Source organism: Momordica charantia, assembly GCF_013281855.1.
Source record: "Momordica charantia cultivar OHB3-1 chromosome 6 unlocalized genomic scaffold, Mcharantia_2.0 BLBB01000006.1, whole genome shotgun sequence".
Lineage (NCBI taxonomy): Eukaryota > Viridiplantae > Streptophyta > Magnoliopsida > Cucurbitales > Cucurbitaceae > Momordica > Momordica charantia.
In genome coordinates this window covers 5,876,976-5,887,248 of record NW_028275164.1, presented here as the reverse complement: position 1 = coordinate 5,887,248, position 10,273 = coordinate 5,876,976, and the positions used below count along the sequence as shown (strand labels likewise).

Below are 10,273 nucleotides of genomic sequence, written 5' to 3'. Positions count from 1 at the left end.
AAAATAATTCAAAAGGAAAAAAAATCAATTGATTAAGATATTAGTAAACTTAAGCCTTTGGTTACCAAAGGCTTAGGTTAACATTTCAATCATTGTAATATTTAAAATAATAAGCATAAGGAAGAAGTGGTAAAAACAAGGAGGAGAAAAATTGAAATAACTAACTTGACCATTATTTTTTAATTGGGTCAACCATAAGGTCGCTATAAATTGACTGCAAGTCATATTAAGTCTCGTTGATTCAATTTAACTAAGTCCATGACAAATCTAAATCATTATTTTTCCTAATACAATAAAGATAGAGACGGAGGGTTAAACATTCGACTTTCGAAGAAGTAAAGGCACTTTTAACCATTGAAATATGTTCGCATTAATTTACACAAATATTTACATTTATGTTTGTGCAAACAAAGGATGAAATGTTAAAACAGGTGAACAGGGAGCTCAATTCAGTTGCAGATCGTTTGTCAAGGGGAGTAGATAACTGGCAGCAACTTTCACTTAATAATATTCCAAGGAAGGATTTGTAATGGTAATTCAATAAAGTATTCTATTTTTTATGATTTTTTTTCTTATTTTTTGTTTTCTCTTTCAAACATAACTGTGTTGTAACTATTTTTTTTTATTGTTCTTCCATTTGTAATTCAACACAGAAATAAGAACAATGGCCATTAAGATTTTACGTTGGACACAAAGACATATAAACATAACGAAAAAAATATCAATTTTAAACTTAAACTTGACAATGTGTATCAATCTACACCTTAACAAGGTGTCGTAATTTTCACATGTGTGGCAGATTTTACCCTTCAATAGATTTTCATTTGAAAATTTGTTGAAAAAAAATATTTTCATGTGTCAAATGAAAAAAAAAATTGATATGAAATAATTAATAGGATTTAGGAAAAAAAAAATACATTGGAGTTTTTTTTAACTTAAATTTGTAAGTTTTGGCAAGGTTATTTAATACTAGGTTTTGTGTATTAATCAAACTTAATTTGAGAACTTCAACTTGATTTTTATTAAATTAATGATTTCTTATGAATTTTTTTTATTAAATTGAGGATAAAAATTACGATATTTATATACATTTAGTATTATTAATTTAAATTTAATAAAAACAGCTAAATTAGACATAAAAGTTGAATTATTAATTTTTAAATGAAGAATACATTTTCCTAAAAAATAATATTTTCAAATCAAAATAGTTATGAGATTCAATCCCATCACAATAAAAATATATTTAAAAACTAAAATTTAAAAAAAAATACAATGAAAAGAAAAATTAAATAAAAATTAAAAAACATGCCCAATCTATAACACAAACTCGGGACAATGAGATTAATATATTTGGAAAAGAAAACTTAAAAGAAAACAAAAAAAAATGCGCTAAAAACAAAAATCAAATATCAAAATTGCACCTGCTAGGACTTGTTGATGGGATGTCGAGAATGGGGCGAGAAGGCAGAGGAAGGAAAATCCAGGCCACTCAAAATTTTCTTTAAATACCATGAACTATATTAAATATATCCGTCTCTGAATAGAGATGTGTTTGGTAATAATTTATTATTCATTTTTTATTTTTTATATTATATTTATTTTTAAAATATTTATTATGCATTTTATAAGTTAAGTCCTGAATGTTAAAATAATGATTACATTTATGATTTGAAAAAAAAAACTAGGAAGGGAAATACAAAAAAAAAATGTTTATCAATAATAAAGACGAACAATTACCAAACATGTAATAAAAACTAAGAAAACAATGAAATAGAACAAGAGAGTAACTCTATAAAGGAAGAATTTCTATTCCATGAATCAAGAATTACCACAAGTATTTAAAAAAAAAAAAAAAAAAAAAAAGGGTAAGAACCGATCACTAACCGACACTATCCTTCAAATTCTCTCTCACCCAATACCACTACTCCCCGCCACGAACCTACAAATTCTTCCAACATATACATCCACCCCTTTAAGTTAATTACTAACCATTAAATTAACTACTAAGCACTCCAACTAACTCACAAAACCTTTTAATTTTCCACTAGTGAAAGAAAAGTGCGTGCAGTTGCAAAGAGGAGAGGACATTGAGAAAATGGCATCTCAATCTCTCCATTCTCCAATAATTGAAATCACACACACTAAACACTAAATTAAGTGCTCCCCCAAAAGAGAGAAATTAAGGAAAAAAAACTTTAAACACTGACCAATATAATACCAAATAAATCCAAACACACTTCCTTGAGAGAGCCTCCAAAGTCCAAAGTAACCCTACTTTTAATTTGCTTCCTTTTCTCTACTGCCACATCTTTTCCTTTTCTTTCAGATAAGTCTTCCTAAGACAAAATCCACCAGAAACTGCAATATTATTTGTCCAAAAACCAACCAGCCCCACCATAAAAAAGAAACCCCCCATATTTTTCAGTACTCACAATCTAAACTAAAGTGAACTATATGGCTTTATTTAAAAAGAAAAAAAAAAACAATATAAAAATTTCCACTATTGATCCCTTTGTCAAACTTATACAAAGTTTTGGGGCAAGTGGAAGTGCATGCTTTTCACAAAGCGCTATATGACAAGGATATTAAATTTGGCCTCTACCCATAATAAAAATCATTTTCCTTTTTTCTCTCTTTTTTTTTTTTTTTTTCCTTTTTAATGATGGTGAGTTCAATTATATGTTATATATAAATAACAAGAGCTTTAAAGATAAGCACACGGTGTTGGATATTCAGAATATTTATGCTTTCAAATGATCCTAGAATAAACAGTACATATATATAACCAACAACCATGCATATTAAAATTATGGAAAATGACATTGATTTATTTATCTGTCATTTTTTGGCAAAACATTAATAGAGTATGGGAATAATTAATCTTTCCTCCACCAAAACAAACACAACAAGGTTAGTTTTTTCTCTTTTTTATCTCCTGTCACTATCCTGAGTAGCTACTTAATTCAAAAACTTAAATTAAAAGGATCAACGGAGATTTAAACTTTTATTAATATTTTAATACTCCCTCTAACTTGTGAGCGAGAGGAAATACTCTAGAACACAAAACATCATGATTTGATATTAAATTATCATTGAATTTGTATCAACATTATTTTAATCGTATCTCAATCGCTCTCTAAAAAATTTTAGGGAAGAATATGTTGAACCATATATAGGTAGGGTGTTGATGCCGAATTCTGCCAAGAATCAAAGGTCAGTTTCATCTTCACTCGGATGAGCTATGGAGGAGCAAGCTATGCAAAGGAAAACTTGCAAAGAAGGAACAGATACTCTGAAACTCAAGTTAGTTCGAATTCAAGCGGTCAGTTTCAGACAAAATTGCATACCTGGTTTGGGTGGAGTGATGATGTATTTATAAGGGTTAGGTGAACCTCTTTTTGTTGCGAGAACCACTGTAATAATTACGACGACAATCTCATCAACTATTTGTTTTGTAATTGTGGTTGTTGAGCCGCTCACGGGTTGTCTGAAAGAAGCTGTCAAATCGTTAGCTCGAACGAGACAAGCTAAGACTCTTTTACCTTCCTTTGAGGCTCTTAGTCATAGGTAGTGAGCTCTGCAAGTCGACAATCATTGAGATCAACGTGTAACTTTTTCGAGGCTGTCTCTAATTTGGCCGATCTATTTTTTACCTCAACATACAACAAATAGAGAAAAACTTAGTCTGGATGAGCTTAATAGTTGAGTCATCAACCAGTACCCAAGATGATGTATTTTTATTTCGCCAATAAGTCATATTTTTACCTCAACCTATAGCAAACAGAGAAAAAGGAAAGTGGAAGGGTTGGTGCATTTTCCATCAACCAGTCCCGAAAGTGTACGCAAAAAAAAAAAAAAACAATAATTTCGGTTTACAGTTATATAACTGTCTCGAACCCCTTTTTTTTTTTTCGTTTTAAGGTATAATCTGACTCATTTATCCTTATAAAATAAATAAAAGGGATGGTTCTGGTTCATGCACTCACAAAAGTTATCATATATCTTAACCACATTTAAATTTTCGACTTTCCATGATTTAATTTCGTTAATCAAAATTATAATTTAAATCCACAAGTGTTATTCTTAATAATTTTAAACTAATGTGCTGGAATTCTTATTCTCTTCTGAAGTTCTATCTTGCCATGCAAACCGTTATTTATCGAGTAAACGGTTTCGGTCTTAAATATATATGAAATTTCATAGGATACAGTTTTAATTTAAAAAATATTAACAATACAACGAAATGAGTAATAGATAATATCTGAAAATATAATCTCACACGTATATCCCATTACTTTATAAACGTACTTGTGACTGATTCTGGTATTTCGAACATATTCATGATACTTGTAGAATAACTTCAAAGGGAGAAAACTTACTCTATGGTTTTGAGAGATAAAGAGGGAATCTCTTCAACCTTTTTGATATTTCATTTGCTTTCATTATCATTTCATTCCTGTTAAATTTATCTAATTAAGTAGTCTTTTAAGTTAAGGTTTACACTATTCTTTTTTTTATCATGTACTTCTAAAAGTGGCATTTTTTTAATCTCCTTAATTTCATTTTTCTAATTACAATTTATATTGCACTTAATAAATTTCTTAAAAAGTATGTACATAATTTAAAGGATTTCATTGTGCATATATTATGTGTTAAAATTTTACAAACTCATAGATAATAACAGGGGTTAATTATTATTCATCCTTGATAAATAAAATGAAATAAAAAGAACCATGAAAAATCAATATCATAGTTAAAGAATAATTAATTTATAGCGACAACAAAATTTATAAAAAGAGATCCCTCATAAAATTCAAAGTGAAGACTCACCAACCGGCAACCACATAAATCAAAGTTTTCACTGATTTTTATTCTAAATCAAAGTTTTCTTTACCCACCAGATATGTAGTTCATTCAACTTTATCAAAAGAAGAGACATTCACATTCAGCAAACACACCTCTTTTTTTTCCTTTTTTTTAACCTTTATTTTTTTTCTCTCACTTTAACATATATTCAATTAAAAATCAATCAACTAAACCAATAATGCAAGTCCACAAGTATATCCACAAAACTAAAGACAATCAAGCACTTGTAGTTCAAAATTGCATCTAGCTGTTGGGACTTAGATATCATATATTAAAAAACAAAAACAAAAATATTGTTTTAAAGCTGTACTCGCCCTTTTGGTCCTGGCGTATCCAGTCCACAGCAAGCAAACAATACAATATTATTTTTTCCAATATAAAAAAAAAAAAACAAAAAAGATAATTCTTGTCAAGTATGATCGTCGAGATCCGTACTTGGTTTTTGGTATACAGATTACAAAGTGAAGACGACAAGTCGTTCATTAAAAAGTGGATTTTTTTTTTTTTTTTGTGGAAAATCGACAAACTTCTATACAGCTCAGCCTTTCCTTCCTGCTCGGAAACATAGATACATAACGGTATCCCACAAGTCTCCTCCAAAACGATTCGTTTCGTCTCTTACCGGCCCCACGCGTCGTGGTACGGCGACGGAGACGCCGTTATCCTCTGCTGCTTCAGATTACTGTAAAACCGTTTGATGAACGCCTCCGCCGCTTCGTCCACCTTGTGGTCCCCGTCGTCCTTCAAAGGAAACGGCGAGTCCGTTACCCTCAACGGCCTCACCATCGGACTCGGCGCCACCATCGGCGACGCCTCCACGGCCGCCTCGTTGTTGAGCATCTCCAGCACTCGTTTAACGGCGCTGACGGTGGCGACGTCGTTGCCGAGGTAGCGGTGGTGCTTGCCGCGCTTGCCGCCGCCGCCGTAGAGCTGCAGCGCCGGAAAAGCGGGGCTGTTGCTGCAGCTGAACTCGTAGTCCTGAGGAGCAATGGCGATGTTGTGAGCTATGTCGGTGGCGGAGTTGTGGTGGAGATGCATCAGATTGAACATGGCCTTTCCGGCGAGTTTGCCTCTCTTCATCATCAAATGAAGATCCGACATTATGATTCGGCCCTTCGATAACTCCTTTCGCAGCATCAACACAATAGCACGTACCATATTCCAGAATTTCTTCGCCGCCATGGCTTGCCTTCGCTCGATTTCCATTAACCGATTTCTGAGCTCGAGAGAATTGAGAGAGAGAGAGAGACTTTCGATTGCTTGCTTTTAGGGTTTTGTGATTTTGGCGTGGAGAGGGGGGTAGGGGGAGGGGAGTATTTAAAGGGAAATAAAGTAATTAATTTATGATTTAATTAAAGAAAAGGTGATTTAGAGAAATTAGAGGAGAGAAGGTCTAAAAACCCCACGGACGAAGCAACGCGTGGGAAGAAAGTCCAACCCCACTAACTGAATAAAGTGGGAGGTGGTGGACACGCGCTGTAGATGGGGAGGTTACTTGGGAAATTCCTATGTAATTGGAAGTTGTGGGTGAAATGACGAGGAGATCCCTGAGATGAAAACGGAATTACTTAAGTAAGCCAGTGGCGTGTTTATTAAGAAATTAATTAGCAAATTCAGTCAAACACAAAGTCATTATTATGTTGTTCTAAAGAGAGGAAATCCTGCCCCTAGTTTCACTGTAAGCTCGAAATTAGGCTACAAATTTTAGTTCTAAATATTGAAACGTTTACAAAGAATTGGTTTTTGTTTTTATTGTGTACTTTTTGGTTCCCGTTGTGTGTTTTAACTTTTGAAATATTGATATTTTATGTTCAGTTGCAATAATTATATTTTAACATTTTAATCAGCCACGTTGTTTCAAAGGCAAATTATTGTGAACTCAAAAAAAACAAAACAAAACAAAACAAAAAAGTGATATATTATTGTGGTTTCTTTCATGCTAAGTCTTCGGGATGGAGAGCAGATCAAACGGCGGAAGGAAGCCCATTGAGAAACAAAGCCACCCACTCTAAGCCCTAAAACGTGGCCCTCTATCCAAATTCCACGTGCCTCCTTCTTTTACTTCGGTCTTTTTTCCTTTTACTGCAGCAGAAAAGAGGAAGTGATTAAGGTTAATTACAATCTACACTACTGTTATTTTTACCTATTTAGTAAATTGCACCAAATGCATTTCTTCCCTTTCTTTCTTTTTTTTTTTTTACTAATGTATTATTTTAAATACAATTGACGGTGAATTTTGGTGAGGTACACGTGTCTTTCAGGATGGTGAGTCGTCAAAGAGCAAATGAGTCTACAATAAAAGAATTTGGCGTTGGTACAATGTCCCGTCTTATACGCTCTAATGATCAAATCAGTAACCGAAGTAAGAGAATAAGGTTTGTCACCTTAAGGATTTCCATGACAAATTTTTCACTTATTTGGTAGTGATGGACGTCCTTCCCATTTATAGGTACGGGTGGCTGACCAAGAAGGACTACGGTTTTGAGAGGATGAGTGCGTTGGATTGTACGGGATTCTAACGAATGAAAGCAGAAATCCCGAACATTTGGTGGTGGGGCTTTCACCTACTAGTTTGTGCCCGTCAACTGCTGGTTGCCACAACCTGCAACGTTATTTTGAAAAAACCTTGATATTTTTATAACCTTAAGTTTGAAAAAATGTTCTAAATGGTCCTTTTATAACCTTTGACCGTTAGTTGACTTAACGGAAAAATGAGACGACAAGTTAATAGATGACTGGATTTGCGTAAAATACACTTTTAGTCCCTAATTTTGGAGATATGATTCTAGTTGTTACTTAAGTTTCAAAAAATAGCAATTTGATCCCTAATGTTTAGAAAATAATTCTAAAACGTCATTTGGTTAAACTTTTCGTTAGTAACACTAACGGAATGCTGGCGTGACTTAGTGAATTGGATATTTATTTAATATTATATTATTTTCAACACGTGTCATTTTTTTTTCTTTCTTTCCCTTCCCCTCTTTCCCTCTTCTCTCTCTATATCTATCTCTATCTCTTCTTCCCTCCCCCGTTTGACCTCTGCTTCTCTCCTCCTCCCACCACTATTTTGGATCCCTATTCAAATAGAAAACAATATTTTATATTTTAAATTTGAGGCTTTAAAATCCATAATTAGATTAAAAAAATCTCTTTTTATATTATTTTTTTATGTTATAACCTTTTTTATTTTCCGTCAAAATTAACACATGTAAAATATACCAAAGAAAATTCATATATCTCTAACTAAGAAGCTGTGAGTTCGATCTCCTACCCTTATATATTATATTAAAAAAAATACATGTAAAATAATATATTATAAAATAATAATGGTACAAAATATATACATATATATGTCAATAAATTAATTAAAAATATTTGAGATTATATTTAGTTGGTAAACGCACCTTGAACAAGTTTTTAAATTGAAATTCAACCTTAAAATCGACTATCCAAACACATTTGGAAAAATCAAAATATAAAATACAACAATACTTTTTTTTCAAACTTTTATTATTATTTTTTTTAGTACAACATGTGAAACTGAAAAATCGAATTCACAATTTTTTATCGGAGATATATGTCAATTATCATTAAACTATACTCGCCTTTACGTTTAGATCAGCAACCAAACGAAACATAGTCATCAAGTCGAAGGTGGAGTTCAATTGTAACTAAACAAAGAGCTTTAAGGAAGAGAAGACTCCATAAACTTAAGATTTCCTTTTCCACAAATCAAAGTGGAAAAGCAGCCCCATCAACATCAATATCAGTAGGCCCCACCGAGTTTTAAATTTCTTTTAATAAAAAATTAAAAAACCCATTTTAATTTTTGAGGGCAGTGGTCGCCTTTTTTTTTTTCCCCTTTATTTATTTCTTTCAACGTCCCAAAAACTGTTCTCTGAGTTGAAAGTTCATCGCCAAACCATAATCACTCTACGTAGGTTGCTTAATTCAATTTTTAGGAAGTGGAATATAATTTATCCTTTACTTAATATTTAATATTTTTACTTTTCAAACATTAAGATTATAAAGTCATTCATTTTCTTTTTTGTTTGGTTTTCTCTTTTCACTATCAAATCATTCTCAAATTCTAGCCAACTTTAAAGGAAAAAAAAAACAAAATATTATCAAATTGGTTCTTTCAATCTTTGTTTTGTGGCTTGTTTGTTCCTATCTTCTCTATTTTGAGTTGTTAATAGGAAGAGTTTTAGTTTTTAGTTAAATTTTTAAAATAAAAAAAGTGGGAACTATTTTAATATTTTTTTACAGGAAAAAAAAGTTTATTATAGTTAACAAAGATTTTATTTAAAAGGATAAAACCAAAACAAATTTGTGAAGAAAGAAAATGCCCTGATTAAATGATTCGAACAACATTATCCTCTTGGTTTTTTTTTTCCCATATATATATCTTACAAATGTCCTTCCCTTTCCCAACAAAGTTATTGTACTACATTCACATATATCTATCCATATTGGGATCAAGATTGTACAATTAATTTAGTTGACAGGAGGCATGATTTAAAGCATAAAATTATCCAATTATGAGAAGTATTTTGTATATATTTTTTTTCAATAAGCATAAAACAAAATTTTATTGCAAATCAATGTATAAGAAGCAAGGTAGAATGAGACACAAACCTAGTTATAAGCTGTATGATGAGTCCTTAAAATGAAATAAGTACAAAATAGCTTTGCATCATTTAAGACATTTATTTTTAAAAAAAAAACTTATAAATATAAGAGAGCTTTATTAGTCAAATCAAATAGAGAAAAAAAAAAAGAAAGAAAGAAGGAAAGCAAGAACAACAAAATAATTTGAGTCCCAACCTCTCAATGATTTTTCCACTTAGCACACTAATTTAAGATATTTGTGTCCCATAATTATTCATGATCTGCCAAAAAAGAGATTTGCCTTTACTTTCATTATTTATTATTATTGTTTTATCTTTCCTCATTTCATTTTTTATTTGGAAGCTTTTCATCACACAACATTTGTCTCCCAACTTTTTTCCCAACATTTAGTATTTCACAATTTTAAAATAAAGAAATCGTATAGGTTTTTGTCATTCTATCCTATATATTTGTTAATCTCATCCACTGCCTAAAATCTTTTTTTTTTAAAGTTATGTATATAGTTAGTTATAGATCAATCTTTTTATTCATATTTACAAATTAACACACGTATATAAATTCAAATATTTTAACTCATTTATCTGGTGTACTACAAGAAAAATCATTTATCTACCTAATTCAAATAAAAATTCTGAAATATTTACAGTCTATATTAATATTTTTTCTTTGTTTTATCTTAAAAATTCATTTTTTCTTTATTATAAATTTTCAGCTTAAATCTCATTTCTTATTTAAGTTATAGTGCAATATACACATTTGTATTACTCATGTTTTG

At 31.1% G+C, this 10,273-nt stretch overlaps 1 protein-coding gene across 1 annotated transcript; it reads right to left on the bottom strand.

Moving 5' to 3' along the window:
• Nucleotides 1-5,090: 5,090 nt before the first annotated feature.
• Nucleotides 5,091-6,174, bottom strand: LOC148210594 (uncharacterized). Its single transcript, XM_088124900.1, has one exon. The coding sequence runs from the start codon at nucleotides 6,070-6,072 to the stop codon at nucleotides 5,485-5,487; it is 588 nt and encodes a 195-aa protein (XP_087981026.1). The 5' UTR covers nucleotides 6,073-6,174; the 3' UTR covers nucleotides 5,091-5,484.
• Between the last annotated feature and the right edge of the window lie 4,099 nt (nucleotides 6,175-10,273).